Source organism: Balaenoptera musculus, chromosome 14 (genome assembly GCF_009873245.2).
Source record: "Balaenoptera musculus isolate JJ_BM4_2016_0621 chromosome 14, mBalMus1.pri.v3, whole genome shotgun sequence".
In the NCBI taxonomy this organism is placed as follows: Eukaryota; Metazoa; Chordata; class Mammalia; order Artiodactyla; family Balaenopteridae; genus Balaenoptera; species Balaenoptera musculus.
The window spans coordinates 71,022,629-71,046,096 of record NC_045798.1 but is presented as its reverse complement, the minus strand read 5'-3'; the positions used below and the strand labels follow the sequence as shown (position 1 = coordinate 71,046,096).

The 23,468-nt window shown below is 38.0% G+C and overlaps 1 protein-coding gene and 1 pseudogene across 21 annotated transcripts in view; both read left to right on the top strand.

Annotated features, from left to right (window-relative positions):
• Positions 1-23,468, top strand: part of TCF4 (transcription factor 4) — a 352,696-nt gene that overhangs the window by 293,697 nt on the left and 35,531 nt on the right. For all 21 annotated transcript variants that reach the window (XM_036874762.1, XM_036874761.1, XM_036874759.1 and 18 more), the window contains 3 exons: positions 6,205-6,310; positions 9,913-10,046; positions 15,703-15,835. In XM_036874762.1, coding sequence (XP_036730657.1) covers positions 6,205-6,310; positions 9,913-10,046; positions 15,703-15,835 — 373 coding nt within the window. The remainder of the gene's footprint in view (positions 1-6,204; positions 6,311-9,912; positions 10,047-15,702; positions 15,836-23,468) is intronic.
• On the top strand, positions 6,744-6,916 carry LOC118880437 (annotated as a pseudogene).

Genomic DNA, 23,468 nt, shown 5'->3' with positions numbered 1-23,468 from the left:
ATGCACTATGGTAGAGTGAAGACAGGTCATTGCTGTTAGTAGAAATAAAATATGAATATCATATACATGAATGGTACATTTTATACATGTCTAGATAATTGTGATTTTTTTCAGACTACTAATAAAAATAGTTTGAGGAGTAAAACTCTTTTTACTGGGAGTTACTTTATGGCACTTAGAACTATTTATTTATAAAAGCTTCAAGTGATTGAGATGGAAATAAAAGTTTCACAATTGCAACAGATTATACCTCTGAATTTTTTTTCATGTATAATTAAATATCCATCTATTTGTCAATATACTGCAACATTTATGTGTTATCTCTAAACTTATTTCCTGTTAATGTGATAATAATGCAAAGTGGCCTTTAACCATCATTTGGAAATGAAATAGGATCTTTTTCCATTAGTAAAATATTCCTTGACTTGGTAATATATACTGAAAATATATCAGATGATTAATTTTTATTTCTGTAGTTGGTTTTTGTTTTTCTTTGCACTGTTGGGTTGTGTATTGCCTTCTTTTTAATACTCCTGAGCATTATTCACTGCCTGTAAACCTTATGACAACTTATTCAACTCTGTTACTTGTATCTGCTTGTTAACATTTTATGCCATTTTACTACCCATTGGAATATTTAAGTTATAAAGTTAAAAAAGACTTTAGGAAGGAGAGTGCCAGGAAGACTGGATGAGAAGTCAGGAGCCCTGGGCTCTGTGCAGGCCCTTGGGTAGGTATCACTGCCCTATAGCCGTTCTTTTCTCTTACTGTGACCCATGTCCTTCAAACAATAAGAGTTGAGGTCCAATCCAGTTAGTTGCCTGAGTAGTGAGCTGATCCCCTACAAGTACTTTTCCCCATTAGATGCTGGGAAGCATCAATGCATACGCCTAGGTTTGTGAACATCAGTGACACACCATAAACTCTTGGCATTTGAGTGTCTGTCACAGTTTAGAATATTTGTGAAATCTCCCAAGGTGTGAGCTACTAAGTCAGCCTCGCCAGCACTTGGACATCTGAGGCATAATTGTGCCTTGCTATTTTCTACTCATTATGGAGCATACAGTAACTCTCTTTAAGGATCTGAAAGTCTCAATTACAATGTTTCAGTTATTCTCGACTGGTTCTCTTTGGAAATTATTTATTCAGAGGGTACTTGCAGATCACAAAGAGGTAGTAATGTTACTGAATGTTAAAGGTCTACTGTACAAGCCCAGTGGCTATCACCCAACCCCACTCAGTTACACACCTCATGATACATGATCTATAACCACTTCCCTTTATCCCCTCCAGAGTTCAGCTTCCCACTTTGGGAAGAAAGTAACCAACATATATTGGTTTTACTGTCAACATGCCTTATCACGTTTTATTTTCTTAAAAGGTAATTATGAGACCCCACAAGAATATTTCTATTAAACCATGGCCAAAGTACAGCCTTGTGTTCATAGCTAAATTATCTTTTCTTTTTTGCCTCTTAAGATCAAGAAATTGTTTTTTAATGGAAAGAACATAGACTTTGATGACTAGTTCGAATCTTTCCTTTACCACTTGGTGAGTTTTTAACATGGAAAAGTGGGTTAACTTTCCTGAGTCACATTTGTCCAGATAATTTAAAAAAAAAAAATAGCAGCACAACATTAACACAATTATCTGATTTTTTTGCATGCTTAATAAGTGCCAGGTATTATTCTAGTTGCGTTTATACACATTATGCCTTTTAATTCTCACAAGGATTTGGCATACCAGGCACTGTCATTCCCTCTTTACAGCCAGGAATCTGAAGACCAGAGAGGGTAAAGTAACAGGTCCAAGGTTGCCTAGCTCATAAATGATGGAACGGGCACTCAGACCCAGGCCTCTCTGGGCCAGTGCATCTGACCTCTCTACCATCCTTCAGCCGTGTGAAATAGGAATGATACTATTAATAATGTCCATCTTGTTTGATTATTATGAGGATTAGAAATAATGTGTATGGAGCTCCGGGCAGAAAAGCTATTCCACAAGAGGCCCTGAACAAATGGTAATCATTGTTATTTTTTAAAATCTCCATAAGTGAAACTGACATGCCAAGACAGATAAAAATGAGCACCTCAAAGGGAAACGGTAGAATGTGCATTCTACTCCCTTCATTTTGTTCGTTGGTTTGTGTGTTTGCTTGGTTTCCTTCTTTTCTAGTAGACGGAGGTTCTATTTCAAAGAATGTGTCACATTGTTTCTTTGATGATGGCACAAATGATAATCAGATCATTGGTTGCAACAGCTAATGTGCCATAGTAATACATCTCAAATTACAACAAAAATTAAATCTGTAAAATGAGAACTTTTAGAATTTTTATTTATTCAGGGTTTACTGTTATCTAGAGAGCTCTGTTAAGCTCAGAATTTCTGTATTTGTGATTTTGTTTTAAATTCAGGACTGTAGGAGAAAAGATAATGGTGCTAACTTTGAATATTAACTAGCTATTAGTTTTCCATGAAGCTTTTTTAAAATAATTAATTAATTAATTAATTATTTTTTGGCTGCGTTGGGTCTTCATTGCTGCACCCGGGCTTTCTCTAGTTGCACAGCGAGCGGGGGCTGCTCTTCGTTGTGGTGCGCGGGCTTCTCATTGCTGTGGCTTCTCTTCTTGTGGAGCATGGGCTCTAGGCGTGCGAGCTTCAGTCCTTGTGGCACACGGGCTCAGTAGTTGTGGCGTGCAGGCTCTAGAGCGCAGGCTCAGTAGTTGTGACGCCCGGGCTTCGTTGCTCCGCGGCGTGTGGGATCTTCCTGGACCAGGGATCGAACCCCTGTCCCCTGCATTGGCAGGCGGATTCTTAACCACCGTGCCACCAGGGAAGCCCTTCCATGAAGCGTTTATTAAACAAATAGTTCACTCAAAGGGCTGTAGCCTTTGAGCTTGAGCCAAGTTTCTCCATTTCCAATTTTGCAACAAAAATTTCACACTTCTTTTGTTACTCTTGTGGCAGGAACTGGAATGCCAAAGGTCACCTTGATCTCAGATACCTTATCAGAAGAAAACTAAGTGTAGATTTTTGTTTCCCTTTAGTCTTTCCTCATGTTTCCTTGACAGAGTCACTTCAATACACTACAATACAAGCTACAGTTTGGGATTTGTATTTCATTTTCCATTGGACTGATTTTCTTGTGTTAGTCATTTGAAGATATCTGCAGTGTTTGTTATTGTTCTGTTAAATAAAAAGCTATTTTCTTTAACAAACGTGTAAGTCATCTTTCTGTTTACCTAGGGTATAATAATTAAAATTAAGTGGGTGTGAGCTTTTCTTATTGAATTTAGTATCTCTATTAAATACCTTCTTGCAACCCGTACTTTCAAGTCCTTTGAGAGATTGGGAAAATAGTTGACTGAAATAAAATAATGAGGCAGCTCACTGGTCATCCAGGTTACTAAAAATTAGAGCATTAAGGATAAACTGAAGTGATCACTCTGTTTTCACAAATATCATCTTATACTTCCACCAAGATTTTTAAAGAAAGTAACCATTAAGTAGTAGAAAATAAAGACTAATCCATAGTTGCCTATCTTGAGCAGTTGCTTTGACCGTTCCATTATTGAATTTTCTTATAATTAAAATGCGGGGGACGGGTTTGAGCTAAATCTTTGATTCCTTCTACTTTAAAAAATATAGTTCTATGTGGTATTTATTTATATAAACAAATATATAGAGCACTTACCTTAAAAATAACTTCTGAATGAGAAAGATGAAGTATATGAATTAAGAGGGAATAACATTGTACCTGATCAGTTATAATATGAAGAAAATTTATAAAATATACAGAAATTGCCCTTTTTAAGAAGCTATAAACAGTGTTCGATTTCTTGTTAACAAAGGCTTTCACCTTATCTAAAGAATCTTAATTTGGCTACACCAGAAAAATAGAAATTGTGTGGTATGATATAGCCTAAAAACTTTTTTAACCCCATAGATATTCTTTTTCATGCAGGCAGTATTTCTGAATTTGGGATAAGTGTTCTTATTCTCAGATCTTTGTGCTTGATCATAATTTACAGTCCAAGTAGCCTCCTTATATGAGCAAAATTACCAAAGATTTGTCCGTACCTCCCCAAAGAGGTATCAAATAATTCTACCCAAATCTGGGAAAAAGATAAATCTTGTTAGGTGCCATCGAATTGTATGTATTCCTTGTACTTATGTGATAATTATACTACATGTTTAAGGGTAATGTAGTAGAATACGTAATTAAAATTATATATTATCCTAAAAGAATTTATTTTGATTGTTTTAAAATAGAAGGTGATTTAATAATATGGGAGAGTTTATTTTCAGTTTTATAGTAAATATATTGATTTCTGAAATTTGGGAGTAATACATAGTATACTTAACTTGTATTAATACTGATTGACCGGGAACCTGTCAGACTAATAGTCTGTAGGTATATTATAGTTGTTTGTGTTCATTCTGTCATTAGAATGAGATGATCTAATTTTCAATTTCCCCTTTCCCTAGAAGGTAATATTTTTTTCATCTTTTAGCCTAATCTCAAGACCTCTAATACATTTAGTAGTATTTTCCAAACTGTTGGTCAGTTGTATAATTCTCAAGGAAATACTGGGTTTTGCTTAATAAACTTAGGGTATTGATTTGCTTTGGGATTCCTGGCTTATGTTTTATTCTTTATCCCTAAGAGATACTTGAAAAAGTTTTCCCTTTATCGTAAGCCCTGTAGAAATAGAAGCAAGTAGCTGTTTACACATTTAAAATATGACTAAAATTTAAAAATCAAATGAAATCTAGCCCAGGAAAAATACAGGGCTTAGATTCTTTCATGACTTAGGAAGAATCCTTGTTTTTTAAAGTGTGCAAGGGTTTTTCTGGTTTATTTTTGTTTTGTTCAGTCTCCAGGACCTCCCAATTTCAAGGGCACTGTGGGGCATATGTAGCATTTATTTGATGTATGCATGTGTATGCATATTTTCCCGCATCTGTCTCTGTGGCCCTATCCTTTGTGAAATCCTAAACCTCTTATTAGCGCTTAGTTCGTGATTCTTGGTGTTCTGAGAGCAATTACATAATTTTTCTCAGGGTGTTTATTCCATGTGCGCTGTGAAAAAAAAAAGAATGGGAGTTATTTTTTGGTAACCCTGCAGTTGCCTTTTTATTGGTGGGTTTCTTTCTTCTTTTCCTGTGACCTGTGAATATCACCAGAGGTTCACTGCCAGTTTTGTGAGCCGCCCGCTTCGAATTGGAGGCAGGAAGGTATCCATTTTCATCAAGAGGATGACAGCGTTTCAGTCTCTCCGACCATCTGGAGAGAGGAACTTTTGGAGCAAAAGGAAACGGGGATTAAAAAAAAATTATATTTAGCAGAAAAGGCAAGGGGGAAACCCAGTGAAAGTTAAACTATACCTTACGAATGTGTGCTTTTCTACTGTGCTGTCTTCTTTAAAGCAAACATAAACAAGAAAACACACAAGCTATTTTTATAAAGGACTGGTTCCCCAAGTCTCCTGAGTATTAGTAAACGAATGTAAGTAAATTAGGATTTTGGCAGTTTTTAAGTTTATTGAACATACAAAGATAATAAGAACTATAAATGAGGGTTTTCCTCCCCCTTCATGTGTACACACTGATTGTCGGGGTCTATGTAGACCTGGGCTTTTAATGGCCCTTTTCATGCATCTCTACAAAAAGCTAACACTATGGGAATTTAATATTCCAAGATCTGTTTGTCACTTTCTGCGATCTGGAGAGTGCATTCATTTTATCTGTCTTTTTTGTCTCTCTGTCTCTCTTTCAATTTTAATTGAAAGGTAGACAAAACGGGAGAAGCTTGAGGCAGGTGTTTCTCTTTTTACCTTTTACATGCTCATGGGCCATTTGTGTTAAAAAAAAAAAAAAAAAAGAATGCTTAGGCTCCCAGGACAACCCTATGGGTATTATGTAATATATTTACAACCGGACATAGTTGTCAATATTCTTGCCCGTAACTGGAAAATATCACACCTGGTTTTCCATTCACACAAACCTACTCGGCCTTTTTTTGATTTTCTGTATTCGGAAAGGGGCAGTGTTTCCAGGGTTTGGTCAGATCTAGGATGGACGTGGTAGAAATTTTGCCTTTTCTGCCTGCTTCTTGTAAAGTCATGAGTGGCAATGTCCCATTGACCATGAGATGCTTTGGTCCAGGCAGCAAGCAAAACTAAACGGGCTCTTGTTCCCCAGGTTTATGCTCCGTCAGCCAGCACTGCCGACTACAATAGGGACTCGCCAGGCTACCCTTCCTCGAAACCAGCAGCCAGCACTTTCCCTAGCTCCTTCTTCATGCAAGGTAAGACACCACCTCTTCCGAGGGGAAATCCACGGGTCTTTTCATGTCATACATGGGACAGAAGAGTGCTGCTCTGTTACTCAAGAAATGGAATAGGAGGCAAGTATAGAGCACTGAAGGTCACGCTCTGTTTTAGGAATTGAATTCATTAAAAATAAGTTAATTAAAACTTCACAAAGACTTATTTTTTAAGTGAAAGCCTCTTGAGAGATCATGAGTTAAGATTAGACTGGTTTGCTTGCTTAGAACGGATTCTTCTTGGGGGATGGTCTTCCATGACTGATCATTTCTGTGTCTTCACTTCCCGAGAACAGGATGTTTGTATGTTCAGAAGAGCTTTGGTTCAGTGTGTATTTTAAGCATCCCGGATTTAGCCGCCTAGGAACAAATTACCCTCATATATACCTTTATATAAAAATGTTGGACACTTACAATCACTTTTCGGCCTTTTGGCTAAGATCAAGTTTAGTATCTGTTCTTATCAGTAAAAACGTTGGTCACTTATTAATTTATAGGTAAGAACAAGTGTCCCACTGAAGATGAAGTGACCTATCTAAAGTCAGGAATATTATTTCATGACACAGCGAAAGCTCTATTCCAACATACTGACGGATTGAGGGCCCAAGACCCAGCTTTTTTCCCAGAAAAATATAGAAAATTACAGGTTCGTGGTAGATAAAGTGTATTTAACCCATTTAATTGTCCAGTGTATTTAATTCAGTGCACATGGATGTGTGTTCCCCGAGCTTATAATCTCACCCCTGGTAATACAGCTCCTTCTGCTGCTTAGAAAGGACCGAGATGGTTGAAATGCCAGCAGCTGCTTATGAGAGGAGACCGTCCAGAGGATGCAGCCAAGGCTCTATCCCCTATACCCCTGGGACACTTACTGTCAAAATGTGGTGATCTTGTTCCCAGGTTAATACTCTGAAATTCAGATATGGGATTCACCAGGAACCCCTGTATGCACACTTTAACTCTTTTTGCATTGGCAAAGTGCCATGGGATTTCCTTCTTCGTGCTCCTCCCGGAAGGACCACGTCACGGGAAGGGGAGCCACTTGGGGCAGCAAGTCCCAGGGAGGTGGCTTGGCATCTCCCTTAGGTTACAGTGGACATACTCAAAAATCATTCTGTTTCAAAGGGATTTGTTTCCTTTCCCTTCAGAGTGTTAGCTCTTTTGAGTTGTTAGTTCACGTGTGAAATTCCATGGAAAATCTATAAAATTGAATCGAATGGGTCCCTCGGGAATAGAGAGAATTGGTTCCACACGTAATGGAGCTCCTGTTGACCAGGGTCTTTTATCTTTGTGAGCTGTCCTCGATGTCCCTTTCTCTCCAAGGGAACAGCAGGTATGTCACTTGGGTGTGTTCTGTGCCATGACAGAAGGTGTATCCCCTTCAGCTATAGATAGCAGCCACTTGGGCACCAGTGCCTCTCTGTTATGACCAGTCAGCGAGAGTATGCTTCCACTACCGGTGCTTATAGAGATTGCCAGCTCAAGGACTCATCACTCAAAGCTGAATTTCATTGAGAAAATTGACAGAAGGATAGATTTCTTCTGTCTGCCTTCAGGAAGGTCACTTGCTTAAACCGTGCACACTGCAAGGAAAGATCAGGTTGAGTAAAGCAGTAGGCTCTTCTCCATAGCAGACCACGCAAACTATGGGGAACCAATTTGCTTTTCTGCATATGAATACCCAAGAAGCAAAAAAAAAAAAAAAATGTTTTTTGAGTTGACATTTATGATGAGCACAATTAATTTGCACACATCTAATTCTATTCTTTCAAACCCACATTATGCCAAGATCATGGGATGTGATAAATATTAATTTACTGTGAAAAGCATAATTTATGTAAAATGTGTATTTTTGTAAGTCTGCATTGAGTAGCGTGTCTGTGTTAACAAATCCTAAATGTATTTCCATGTAGGGCATCATGTCAGAATGTTTCAGGAGACTCTTGTTCAATGATAGAGATTCTCAATTTATTTGCCATGCATGTCATCTCTTTGAAATGTCAGTGGTCTTAAACTTCGTGTTTGAATTTAAGATGACATCTGAACTTCCACAATCTCAGAGCTAAATCTGAAGTACATGAATAAGAACTTTTTAAAAAGTCCTGTGTTTTTACGTTATGATCACAGAAACAGTACGTCGTGATCCCATTTCACATCCGTGTCCTTCAGTAAGGGTCCACAGTGCCCTGAGAATTCAGGTCTTGAAGAAAATACAGTTTAGATGAAAGATATTCAGAGACTGTCAGTAGCATATTTTAAACCCACTATTGTGTGACCTCTTATTTTTAACTTTAGCTTCCACCTTCTAGTTAAAACTCTTTAGTTGTCAAAATCACACACATGATTTTGCTTTCATAGTTCTTAAGACATCTCTGGATTATTCCTTCCTGCCCTGAAACCATTCCAGTTTTCTGAATTCTAACTTCTGGGGTGAAAAACTCAGGGAAAAAAAAGGCTTTATGAAAAATAGTGTCAGATTTAACTTGCCTACTGCCTACATTTTCAAAAGGCCTTTATTAAATAACGTGTAAGGTGAAAATAATCTTATTTTCAAGGGAGCAATGCCTGCCATACAATTAATACCTAGCTGATGGCCTTGTATATATCTGGCATTTAATACTTTTTGTTAAACTATTAAAAGAAAGAAAAATTGAACTGAGCAGTAACATAGATGCTCTGCTCCCTTAATCTGAGAAAACCAGACCAAACAATAGCAATCTAGTAGTAACTTCGAGGCCAGTAGGCCCAGAGAGTAAAAAAAAATCTGTAGGAATATTTTTAATATGGTGTTAATAAAAGATTAACTTGGTATTAAAAGATACTTCATATAATTTCCATATAATTTTAAACCTCTTTTTAACTCATAGTTTTATAAAATTCAGAGGCTCTCAAAATTGTCCTTACCGTAATATCTACCTTATGACATGTGTGTACCCATTCAATTGCTACTGAAGGCTTAAGATAGCTATATAACTATATACCAAAATACAAACATTTAAAAAGAAGTCAAAAACTCAGAACTATATACATGAGATTCCTCTTTCCTACATACCAGAATGTAATTCCAACTTTAATTCCATCTACTCTGTATGTCACAAAAATGAAATCCAATCTGAAATCAGAGATATTCTTTTTCATTATTACTTATTTCTTCATATGCTCTCAAAACTTGCAAGCTTGCCAGCCCTGTAATATCTCAAGTGTTTTATTTTCACCCCAAAATTTAGGAACAGTTTAATTTTTTAGTTGGTTTTCATAGGAAAAAAAAAGGAGACTTCTAAGAAATGGTTTCTTTAGCATTAGCTACCTTGCTGTCTTGACATAGTTCTATGTAGAAATATGTTCCGTTCTCTTACAGTTAAATTTTTACTAAGAACCCTTTAACTCTGTTAAATATTCATATTTGTTTGGCAATATAGAGCCACTTGGGAAAAAATAATGAGACTGTCTTCTGATATAATCAGCTCACCAGCATAAAGATGAATATACAACAGGCAGTCATTTTCCAGGATATGAAAACACTCTACTCTATAAGGCAAGGCTGAATGCCTCAGAAAAGTCATGGTTTTCTTTGTCCGTTACAGATGGCCATCACAGCAGTGACCCTTGGAGCTCCTCCAGTGGGATGAATCAGCCTGGCTATGGAGGAATGTTGGGCAATTCTTCTCATATTCCACAGTCTAGCAGCTACTGCAGCCTGCATCCTCATGAACGTTTGGTAAGGCAGACTCCCTCGGCAATGGGGACAACACAGCTAGCTTCTTAAATCTCATCCTGTCTTTGCATGCATGTACACATGGACTCTCTCAATGAATGGAAAAATGGCACACACCCGTTATTCTTACAGTTGTATTGTTTCTGCAATCAAAGACATAAACGCAATCAGATCACCTTCATAAGCCATATTCTCTTTGTCGCTGTTCTTCCGTTTATTGCGTTTTGTTCTGTGCTTTCTTTATCACAGTGTCATCTTCCCTTGGTACATAAATACATACTGTATTTGAGTTGCAGAATTTTAGGGGTTTTTTTTTTGTTTTGTTTTGTTTTTGGTTTTTGATTTTTGGTGGGGTTTTTTGCTGTCTGTAGTAGTGAAGGATATACTGCAGGGGGCAGAGTGATAGCCAGTGGACTTTGAAAGTAGATGATAACACATCTCCCACGGGCATTTCCGTTTCCCCTTGACCGGCTTCTGTAGCTGGTGACAGCTTTGAACTCTTGTACCACACCTGAAGGAAAGCGTTCATGTTTCCTATACACTCCCATCAGTAGCAGCGACCATGGAGTTTCTATGTAGGTCAGATTCCCAATTTTCAGTATTTTAGCTATACTTCCATACCCTCCAATACTATACTCATCCATCCTAGTATGTGTCTTTATTCTGGAGGAAGCAACGCATCAGATGTTTTTCTAACCTCAAAAACTACCACAGCCCAGAATCCACTGATGAACTTAAGTCTATCACTAAATGGAGGAAAGAGTACTTCTAGATCATGAGTTAGGTTTGGGATGCAGATAATATGGGACCAAGTCTCTTGCGCAGTAAAATGGCTTTAAAAAATGTATGAACCTCTAATCTTCTAAATGCAAAAGAGTATGAAAAATCCAGTTAGTGGTGCTTATATTACTACTCTCCATCTTGCGATGTGCTCCTTTTTCTTCTCCTAATACCCAGATTTATGTTTCTTTCTCTGTTCTAATATAGGAGATAGTACTTTCTGGATTTCTGTGGTCTTTATTCTCTTTTGCTCAGCCACCAGAGTTATAGAAAAAGTGACATATCCTATTCTGACAACCGAAAACATCCCAGAGGTTAAGATTTCCGATATCCTTGCGAATATCAATTTAGTTAGTCCTAGTGACAGAGACACTGGGAGGTCAGTTAGCTTATCCTCAAATGATGGAGATGGAATTGACCTTTTCTTAATCGTCTCTCAAGTTTGAAAGTGGAAATCACAAACTATCTTAAATTTCAGCACATTTTCAATAAATAGCAGATGATTTACTTTCAAATTTCTTCTTCTCCCACCTCCTACTTAGAGTCATTAGCATGAAAGCTTAAAGAAACAGCACTTACTATTATACTAGAATTTCTTCTTGGCTAACATTTTTATTTTGCCATCATCATTTTGCACTTCTCTAAAGAACCGATGATCAAAACTGTATGTGTCCTGTAGGCAAGGAAAGTTTTGATTACAAATAAAAGACTTCGGCACTGTACTATATGTTGGAATTTCCATTTGACATTTATTTTTCTTCACTCCTATATTTCTTTCTTCCTTTCTCTATCATGCTCTAGAACTCTGACTTAGGTGGTTTGATTTTTATCCCAATCGAGTTCACTGCATGGGGGGAGCATGTTGAAAATGTGCTCAAATGCACAGAAAATGTAATTTTAAAAAGGAAACGAACTACACCCTTTTAGAAAAAGTTTGCTGAACCAAAACAATATTATCAACCAGGAGGAAAGATCATTTTGAAGGAGTAACCCAATAGGTTGTATCAGGTGCTATATTTGTAATGTCATTTATCCATCTCAAAACAGTTTTCATTCTTAACATGATCAGTTAGCAGATCTTAGAGATGAGGGGTTTTGTTTTTCAGAAGGGCAAATGAATTAGGTCTCTGGTAATGTATCTTGATGAATTTCCTCACTGATAGGGAAACTATTGAATGATTATATCTAGTAATCATTATGATTTCAGTAACTATTCAAAACTCTCTTGCCGAAGTGACTTTTAAAAATCTGATACTGATTGAGAATCATTTGAGTATACAGTAGGTGGTTAGTTACCTTTCACTTGAAAGTAATGGTAGTTCCTTAAAATTTTCATCTGGAGCTTTTGCCCAATTCTATACTGAGCAAAGGAATAGTTTGAGAAAAAGAAGAAAGCTTTCCTTGGATTACTTTGAGTGTAATTTGGCCAAATTAGTACGTCTCTGAAGGTAGCACATTTTAGAAACATTATTGCCTTTATCACTTTATACTGTGTTATAATAGAACATGTAATCACAAAGCTTAAAATCCACATATGTCAGTAGCAACTGTCAAGTCACCCATTTTGATTCTTTAAATCCCCTTAACAGTTTCAGCCTCTACAGCAATCCCACAGCTAATCACTACTATGTCACAGATACACATGCAAAATCACTCATAAGAAAGGAGTTTGTGGTTAAGCTTTGGGATGGGTTGTTGTAGAAGACTTAAGTTTGGAATGACTTGGCAGAGTTCTTTTCAAAAATAGAATAGAATCCCTGCAGTCTGGCATGGGTTAGGCATGGTCTTTGTACCACAGAGTGAAATAGTCCTGGGAGTCTGGGATTTTAATATAAAGGAAGTGCTGTTGTCTTTTATTGTTTGTAACATAAACCCTTACTCCAGTGATTCTCACTGGGGGTGATTTTGCCCTACTGGGAACGTTTGGTAATCTCTGGAGACATTTTGGGACGTTACAACTCGGAGGGGCGTGGTGCATATAGGTGCTGCTGGAATCTAGCGTACAGAGACCAGGGATTCGGGAAACATACTACAATGCGTAGGAGGAACCCCCCTACACCCACACCCAACCCCTGCCAAGCAAAGAATGATCTGGCACAAAAGATCAACAGTGCCAAGATTGTGAAACCCTGCTCTAGCCCCAAAGTTTGACTACTTTATTCTTAGTATATGCTAACAATTATATTTTCTACTTTGTGAATTATCAACCCATACGTTGATAAAAACATCACTCATGGAAACATTTTCAACACTTACTCTGTCAGTAGACTCCAAATACACTATAATTGGGTATCATAAGTAAAAATAAACAAATAGTGGGCATGTAAAACCATAACACTTTGTCATACTTCCCCTTTCCTTTGCCTTTGTGGCAAGCAGGGTAGACAGTATTAATAGCTGGAGTAAGAAAGACTAAGGGGCACGCTTATAGTTGATCCCTAAATACTCTTAAAGAGACATTATTCACATATCACTAATATTTTCTGTGGTGTTTTTGTTACGTCTTTGAGTGACAGTAGTTGTCAAAATCCTTTTCTTTGTAAAATAATCTAGTTATAAATCTCATTAACTTCTTTTCAGCATCTAATTTTCTATGAGTCTCTAAAAATTACTGATTTACATGGGTTGCATTGGTTTCCCCATTAAAATCTGTGGGGAAGAACTTTTCTGTTTATTCTCTGAACTCAGTAGTAACCCTTTGTCAAATCCTGAATTACTGCCCATTTTACACCAAGTTGAAAGGGTCTAAAAATTCTCACTGATGCAGTAATCTTTTTCCTGTCTCATCCTGTCATAATTGTAGCTATTTAACTATTTTTCAAAATGCTTTTTCCTCTGTTTTGACTTTTGCAAGCTTGGGACTGATTTATAAGGTTTCTCTGTTCTTCAGAAACTCAGCATGGAATAGGACTGGGTAGAAATGAAATCAAACCATCCTTTTTACTTTTCTTTTTCTTTTTCCATAGTCTGTTTCTTTTTTCCACATTATTATAGTCTTTAGCTCTCAAGCAGAAATAGCTCTTCTAAGTTTGGTCTTCCATGGCTTATCCAGTTTTTTAGGTCAGTTGTACTATGGAATGGGCCCACTCTATCATTCTTTGGAGAAAATTTCGTGGACTACTTGGGGTATTCTGTAAGTGCCAAGTAGAAATGAGTTTAACAGGTGGCCTAAGGAATTTTTGGTCAAGCAAAGATGTCCATGAAATTTAAAAGTTTGAAAGGCATTCTTGGGAACTTGGAATGGTTTAAGGGCATCGTCCCAACTTTCTCACTGAAGTTGTCCTTTCCGTTGGACTATTTGGAGTGTGCAGAGGTAGTATTTTCAAAGGCATCTGCCATGTCATTGGCAAACTGACTCCAAAATGTAGATTCATTTTCTAAACTGTTTAGTTGTCTCTCAGATAAGTAGCATTTCAGTCCACTATTTGTTAAACACGAGCTGGTAACCGGTTGTTCTTTGTTCTTTGTTCATAGGTTGAGTGTGTTTAGCCCTCAGCCACAAGTTGTGGGATGCGGAGCTATGAGCTCTATTCCCTCCCCTTGAAGAGTTTACAGTTTCGGTGGAAATGCTCTTGAAAGAGAAAGCATGGGAAAGCAACATTTAATTAAGTATTTAATGGCGCAGTGCAGAATGTAAATGCATTAGAGATTCAAAGAGACGAGATTATGAAAGAGTTGGGAGTAGTAAGGGACCCTCAAGGAAGAGATAGAACCCAAGATGGGCCTCACGAAATAACTAGGGAATCCCAAGACATAGGGTGTCCACACTTTAATCACCCCTGACTTTCAGCATCATATTCAATCTCTAATTTCAACAGAATCTCCAATAATGATATAATAAAGATCCATAGCCCATTAATATACTACATATAAAGAAAAATTATTCTCTTTTAACTTAAATATTTTTCCTTTACATGTCTGTAATACATTCAGATGTCTATGAGAATAACTTTTTAAGCTACTTTTTTGTCATGAAAAAGAAAATAGCTCCATTTTTGTAAGTAACCATGTTTTTGTAAATAACCATGTTTCTGTTAGTGATCTGCTGATTGTACAGCACTTATAGGCACTGTGAGATGCCCCAGGAAAAGCAGCTTATTTGGACAACTGGTATGATAGTCGAACCCAAAGCTAAGCCTTAAAGTAAATGATTCTGTAAAAGATGATATTCTTTTTTCATAGTCAACTCTATGGCGGATTGCTAAGGGAGAGGACCTATAAAGAAAGAAGTAAAATAAGTCATTCTCCGTTCGTTTGTTCCAGTGTAATTCAACATAGTCATTGATGTAAGGCTTTATGTATTAATGCTTTAGGAGATATTTAATCATTACTGCTTTTTAAATTTTCCATTTACCATTTTGTTCTTGCTGGAGTTCAGAAAGATGATCCAGTTTGGCAGGAAGAAGATTTGAGACTGGTTATTCTTGGTCAGTTCGTATTCAGAAGGTCAGGATGAAGTGTAATGTAAACCCTGTGGGTCATGGTGGTGTTTTATTCATTATATTATGGAATCTTTCTTACTTGATCAACAAGCCATACAGGAAAATAATAGTGGTGGTGGTCTTTTATGTTGCTGAAGTCCTAGACATGCTTTTAAGCAGTAATTTTTATATTTAGAGATCGTGATCATTTCTCAAGGTCCAGCATTGCCATTATATTCCTCTAGATTTGATGCAAACCCAAACCAACTATGTCTTTGTATTTTATTATTTGAAAAATGAAAGCTGTCAGAGCTAAGCAAGATGTATTCTTGGATATTTTGAAATTCCGAGGGCTGTCTCCATTGCAAAGCGAAGAGTTCTGAAAGAAGTGTTGGAAAACTAACCCACTAGATGTTTTGTGATTAAATATGGCCTCCTTTTTCTGCCTCTTGCCACAGAGCTATCCATCACACTCCTCAGCAGACATCAATTCCAGTCTTCCTCCGATGTCCACTTTCCACCGTAGTGGTACAAACCATTACAGCACCTCGTCCTGTACGCCTCCTGCCAACGGAACAGACAGTATAATGGGTGAGTCTTGGAAACTCCAGTTCTGTTGCCGACAACCAGTGTCAGGGTTTAATAATCAAGGACCTCTCCCCACCCCATCACTGAACAGTAATCAAGCAATGAATTCTTATCACATAACCAAATGAACAGACGAATGAACCAAACACAAACTGTCATTGGCTTGACTGTAATCACTTTTTTTGTCCCAAGAAACTGAAATTTGGCCACTTTCTCCATTGTGAGTGATTAGATCGAATAAAGGTTTAAATAGACCCAAACGACCTTGCTTCTCACACTCTCAGACAGCTAACAAAGTGAACTTTACTAAGACGAACCATTGAAGATTCGTAAGATAGAAGGCATAATAGCTCTAAATAGGAGTTCTTGATCGCTTCTCAAGTTCCAGTCGCTGTGCAAAGCTTTTAACCGTAACACACCACTGTCTTCTGAAAACCAGCTCATGTGACATTTATAGATGGTTATTAATAACTAGATAGCTTCACCCTATGGAGACTGTGTCATCGTTGAGTCCTCCAGAGGGGACGAAGTGTTTGCTGACTTATGGGAGAGGAGTTGCCCGGGCATCAATGGGCCAGAAGTTATTTGTTGCTTTTTCTCAGCGAATTCACTGATCAGTTAAGACCCAAGCAGAGAGCCTCTATCAAATAAACTGAGCCATCATCTTCTCAATCTTTGTGATGTCCATTGTGGTCCTCTCCCTAGGATGGATGGTTACCCCACCAACACTCTTCTCTTGAGGGAAGAGCTAGGCAGGACATCCAGCTGCCCCTGGAGGAAGAGTCCGGGTTAGGGGTGAGGCAACCACCACCTTCTGATTCTGCCTTTGACAACCCTGTCATTCAGATGAGTGGCACAGTCTGACGCTTCAGGGTCTTAGTAAAACCTCAGACTTCCATTGGTCGCCACCTACTCTGGCTCTAGCTCAAACCCACCCCTAGCTTGGCCTTACGATCACTTGTAGTGGGTCCAGTTAGTGATGAGAACACTAAATGTACATTTTATAGAGAAGAATGTATGACAGAAGAATACTGCTGTTTAGTCTCCTTAGCTCTTTGCAGTTTTGTTTTTTTTTTTTTCATTTTCTTTAGATAGTCTCTGGAACTTCTGGAAGTGGCATGAATCACTTATGAGGGGGAGAGTTTTTGATGAATGAGAAGAGATGTGTTTTGAAATGTTGCAAATATAATTCTGCCTAAATAATACCCTCCCTGCTTACTCAATAATATACTTCACACTTGAGATGAGCCATCTAGCAGCCCTTCCCTTTGCCGCCATGTCTCACTAAGAGGCGAATTTAGGAAAGAGTTTCCATTTTTGTAGCTTTCATAACAAAGCCTCTACCAATGCATTGCATCAGTTTGACCTTGGAGAGCTATGGGCAGAGGTCGCGTGGGGAAGTTTTGTTAGCTATCAATGCAGTTTTGGCAGATCCGAAAAACAAGAAGAAAGAAAGAAGTGCAGAACTGAAAGAGTGAGAAAAGCATATTTCACTTCAGTGTGGTTTGACAAATGGAAAACCCCTTTCTGCAGTCATGAGGTCTAGTTATAAAGAAGGATGACCGGTCATTCATCCTCTTACAAGGCAGATTTCCTGTCTACTTATGGTTTGAGTAATTTTCTTTTTTTAGGAAGGTACAAAGGTAGAGCAAAAGCTTGAGTTGAGGAAAGCAGACCTAGGCACCGTTTGAAAAGAGTTGTATTGACTGATTTGCCAAACAGTCTTTTTTTTTTTTAAATTTTTTAAATTTTTGGCTGCGTTGGGTCTTCATTGCTGCACGCGGGGGCTTTCTCTAGTTGCGGTGAGCCGGGGCTACTCTTCATTGCGGTGCGCGGGCTTCTCATTGCAGTGGCTTCTCTTGTTGCAGAGCACGGGCTCCAGGCATGCGGACTTCAGTAGTTGTGGCACATGGGCTCAGTAGTTGTGGCTCACGGACTGTAGAGCACAGGCTCAGTAGTTGTGGCGCACGGGCTTAGTTGCTCCGTGGCATGTGGGATCTTCCCGGACCAGGGCTCGAACCCGTGTCCCCTGCTTTGGCAGGTGGATTCTTAACCTCTGGGCCACGAGGGAAGTCAGGACTTGGGGAGAAAGAGATATTATGGGATGGTATGATTATCCTCCATGAGCTGTGGTCAGCAGAGCCACGACAAGTCTCAGTGGGAATGGAATTTGCTTTATTTAAGCTGATTGGCTCATCACTGGCTTGTAGATGAACAGGAATGTCTACTCTCCTTCATTTGGTCTGGGCGGTTAGGGCAATAGTAGGTGATTTCTACATACTAATGGGCTCAGCTACATCCTAAAGATGGACTTAACTTTTTATCCAGACCAAAGGGCCCTGTTTAAGTGGAGGGGGGTCTACACAATAATAAAGGAGCTATAATTTTCAAAGGGAAAAGTGTGCGATTTTGGGAACCCAGAAAATGCTTTTTAGGAACAACTTTATTGCATACATTACTGCATCATCATGGGTGTACTTGTGAAAATCACTAGCAGCGTGTGAGAAAGCTTTAGAATCATTTCGGGACATAAGTAGACATGGGAATTCAGCTTTTTGGAGGAACAGATCTTTATTAATTTGCATACATACAGTTATTACTTTAGGGTTACTTTAGGGGAGAACATTCTAGAGTGTTCATCCTTAAAATAATACATCCTCAAATTCCTTAAGTTAAAATACAGAGGAGAATTTGAGGATGATAGTAAACCTTAATATTGCACGGGGTCCGAGTCGCTCCTGGTTCTTTGCACTTTATTATTTTTTTCTTTGCACTTTAATTCTCCTAGGCTTTAGTTTGATTTTCACAGTGCGATAGAAGCCAGGGATGGCAGTATGTCTGTGTAACAAGAAGAGAAGATTTCTCTTCTGATGTTAGTGATACTTCCCTAACAAACAGTATGGATTAATAGGATACATCTGTAGACTTTTGAAAATATTTGGCATATACTCACTCATTCTGAAATGCAGGAAATAAAGAAATATTACATTGCCTGTATCTCAAAGAACAAACAGAGCTAATTAAATAATTGGTAAATAAGGAACACATAGCCTGACACATGTTTGAGATTACACACAAGATTCTGTAGAAAATGACTGTAAGCAATACTAATGCCGTAAGAATGGGGTTCAAGCACTAACACATGGACATCACATTTTTCAAGTTTTCTTGGTGAAAAGTTGCAAGGCAATGCAGTCTTTTCATAAATGGCGTTGATGTCTTAGGAAGTGGCTTTTTCAGTTCAGAGGAAGATCATTGCTCCATCTCTCAGTTTCATGTTATACCGTGTCTTCCTGGCAGTCAACGATTGTCCTCAACCAGTGACAGGACAACAAAATGCATGTGCAGTGAGATGTAAACTCTAGAACCATCAGAGGGTAACCTCTCTGGAAACAAGCTCCTTTGCCTCTGGCTCTGTCCGCTGCATCTGAAAGACGGAAGACGCTCACTGAGGTTCAGGATGGCTTGTGTTTGACTTGGAGGGATGGCCGTTGTTTCTTGTTTTGTTTTCTTTTGCCCTTTAATGCCCAATATCATTTTTTGAGAAATGCTTGGAAGGACAAAACTGACTCAGATTTTATTAACGACAGGATTTTTTTAAAATGACACATTCATCCGTGGAGTTTTGAAAGAATCGTACAGTAAAATATTTTACTTGTGACATGTAGACCACTACTTTTCTGCAAAGCCTTGCCGGCAAACTCTGGAGGTTGCATTAGGCATGTCTGACTTAGAAGGGTCTATTAAGCACCCTGAAATTACATGAATATAGTGCATGGAACACACCGTGGATTCTTAGTCGTTCACCTGATGGGGCAGCCAGTTAAGGATAGAAGCTAAGTCTGAGGGCCTCAAGAGTTACCACCATCAGAGCCTTTCAACTTGATTCCTAAAACTTTTTCAATGTAATGCTGCTCGGTGTACTTTAGAATCACTACAGTCCAATAATGCCTCTGCATGTGAGCAGGCATACAGAGGAGGAAATGTAATTAGTTATTAGATACCAACTCTAGAGGAGAGAGATGTCTAGAAGATGGTAGTCATATACATGGTACATGTAGGTACATACTATCTGCATATTTCCTTCCTACCTGCCTTATCCAATAGCCCTTCCTACTCAAAAGGGTTGAGAGACCCACCTCAATCCCCTGGGACTAACAGGATCCCCTGAGGCTACCCAAGGACAAGAGTGCTCCAGTTCCCAACTGGGAGATACCATTTGTATACATTCAGAGGGTGTGACCGCTTGTGGTTTGGGGCTACACACCCTCCCTTCTTCTCAGAGGGAATTGGGCATAGAGCTAGCATAATGGCTATAATAACTGTTATTGTTTTATTAGTCTTTAACCGGCCTGCTTTCTAATGCACGGTATTTGCCATGTTTTTAAACCTCAAACCAAACAGTGTTGAAGGAACAGACTACCAAGATTGATTGAATGCAACATATGCTAAAGATTACCCTGGAATATCTATCTGGTTCATGGATTAATCTGGCTTCCAACTTTCACTTCTAATGACATGTTTGTATGACACGATGCGTTTTAGTATGTGGCTTTTCTAGTAGAAACATTATGTCCGTTTCCCCTTGAGGGCTTGGTTTCACAGTAATTTTATTATGAGAGTAGTCACATAAGATTCACTTCGTCTTTTACAAGAATCTTGAGCCTTCAAATACAGTTGGGTGATGAACAGCCACAGAGCCTCAGAGTAATAGGAATTTTATCCAGCAGTGTCGTGGCATCTTAGTTACAAAGACCACCAACGGAGAACAATAAACTAGTTTGATTTAAGTCTTCTCATCCATTTCCTGCGCATGGTCAGGGGGCCCGGCTTCCCGCCTGAATTCCTAGGAATCCCTCCTGCTAAAAATGAGTGCATCTTAGCCTGGATGTAAGTTTTTATTCGAAAATTGTAGGTCGTAGGAAGGCTGGAAATGCTCCTTCTTTTGTTTTCTCTGTAGAGAAGCTCATGACATTGTTAGGCTGCTTCTACTAGTTTAATAACATGAGGGTCACTTGGACACAGTTCAGAAAAACCGAAGTTTTTAAAACCATCATCTTCTTTCAGACAAAGGCACTATGAATTGCACTTCTTCATCCTTTTATATCTTCAGGATGTGCCCAGCCTGGGGTTCTGGGTGTGCAGTAAAGGGGTAACACATCTTCCAAATTCTGGTTTACAGCAGTCAATCCCCAGACACCACTCATCCTGATGTTTGGATTAAGGTATGTCTAACGGAAATTGCCATTTTCCCCAAAGTGGAGTTTGAGACCGAGGGTGGTCCCACCTGTAGCTGAAAAGACTCAACCCTTCTTTTTGCTCCATCTTCTAGCCAGCAATAGCACCTGTGTTCAAGCCATCTGAACAGTGCTTGGGTGGCTGGCCGTGTCAAATCCTCCTATAAAATTACAGTTCCTCTTAATAACTGATCCTCTTCCATTCATATTTATGTTACAGCTCTACTTAGAGACTTGATGATTTTTTTTTTTCTCTTGAGCTAGAGAAACTGGTAAGAGCTAAAATAACATGAGAAATCCATCCAGTCTTTACCAAGCAGGGTGGCAATAGTTTTTCTCTTTATTTCTGTTAGCTGGGCATTTTGGTAATTTCTGATAATATCAGTTGACAAAAACTCAGGCCTGGAATAGTAATCAAGTCCTGTTACATTAAAGGTGGCAAAGTGGATTCGATGAGCACACATTTAATGGAGTGTAGTTTGCTTAAACATGACCCGTTTCTTCAATGTAGAAGAAATTTTGCTATTTGAGAATTAAATATATATTCACTTTCTGATTATTTATGACCTTTCACATAACAGGCACACAACTACAGAGAGAACTCCTCAGGAGGAGGACCCATGTAGCTTAACATGTTTAGGGACTCTTGAAAATGTGTCTTCTCCAGTGTTTCCTGGAACAGAACAAAAGGCATTCCAAGTGAAAGGCCAAACTGGTCCCAATAAACTGCTTTGAAATTTAAGCCCTGGGGGTGGTTCTCCAGCTGTTGCAAGGTAGAATGGCTGGCTGTATGTTAAAAAATAGTCTGCTCTTATCAGTGGCTTCCATGAGCAGCCTTTGTAGTTTTCTGAAACATTTTCATGACAACATAATGTAAGGAGCTAAATCCTGTCTTTCTGTTATACTTCCTGAGTTCTAACATCTCCCTGTATAAAACAGGCACTAATAGAAAGTTTAGTTAGAAAGGTGTAGTACAAAAAGATCGTAAGGATTGTATCTTATCTCTTCTAAAGTATGCTTTTTATGCCATATAAGATTTATTTTTTATTTTTAGATTAGGCATATTCTTTTTTTCTTTTTTTTTTTTTTTACAGTAGGTCCTTGTTGGGTATCTATTTTAAATATAGCAGGGTGTACCTGTCAATCCCATACTCCCAATCTAAAAAGAAAAAAGATGCAAATGAACTTATATACAAAACAGAAACAGACTCACAGATTTAGAGAATGAATTTATGGTTACCAGGGGGAAGGGTGGGAGGAAAGGATAAATTGGGAGTATACTTTATTTTTTAAAAGTCTCTAAAATATTTTTATTGGTTTTTAATTCTTACCGTTTGGTTTCATGAAAATATATTTTAAAACACTTATTGTTCTCATTTTAAAGCTGTTCAAAGAATTAATCTTTTGAAAGCTACTACAGCAGCAAATTTTATCCATAACAATATCTTATCCTATTTGGGTTTAGTTTCTTGTTAGGTAATGTAATTTTTTTCTGTTGTGGCTCTGAATTTTCATTTCATGAAGATCTGTTTTCTAGTCAAGCAGATATCACAAATTATTTTGACTGATAAATCTAATTTTAAGTATATATGATAATATTGCTTCGGGGGGGGAAGAAAAACAAATATATATGTATAATTGCCCCCAAATACCATGGTAATACATGCTAAAAAATGTTAGTGCTCTTTGTGTTTTCAAAATCTTTATTATTTTCTCTTTAGAATTGTCTTAAGTTTTAAAAGAACTCCTTGATGCAGAAATTTTTATTTTCACACCAGATATAATTTCAGTTATCTCTTATATTAAGTATTTTTAGCACTCTTGATCTCTGAGTTCCTTCCACTAGCTCAATTGTATGATGTCAGACCCTCATTTCAGAGAACTTTCTTATACATAAAATCCTTAGTACTAGCAACTAACATATTTTTAATATTATGAATCTGTGATAAGGAAAAGAATAGGTTTGTTTTGTCAGAAGGTGATTGTGTTCTTTTTATCACATACCAGTTTTCTTTCAGTTTTAGTAATTAACAAATGAGTGTGGGTGTGAGTTTTGTTAACCAAATAAAGCACACATCTAAAGATTATCGAACTATCATACCTAACATATAAATATATAAAAATAACAGGCATAATTTAACTATGCTAAGCAGAGGTCAGGATAAGCTAGAGACGAAGATAATTTGACCACTAGCGATCTGATCCCATGACTGTATTTTACAGATCTGGAAGCTGAAGATGTCACATTTGCCAGAAGGGTTGCTTTCTTGGGTTGAGGATAGATAGGGTTGGAAATTTTTGTTAAATTTTAAATGTGTAATGAAGTTTTGCTTGGATTAATCAGTTGATTTAAGATTTCCTTTTCCTACTTCACAAAATAGTGAGAAACATCTTCTCCT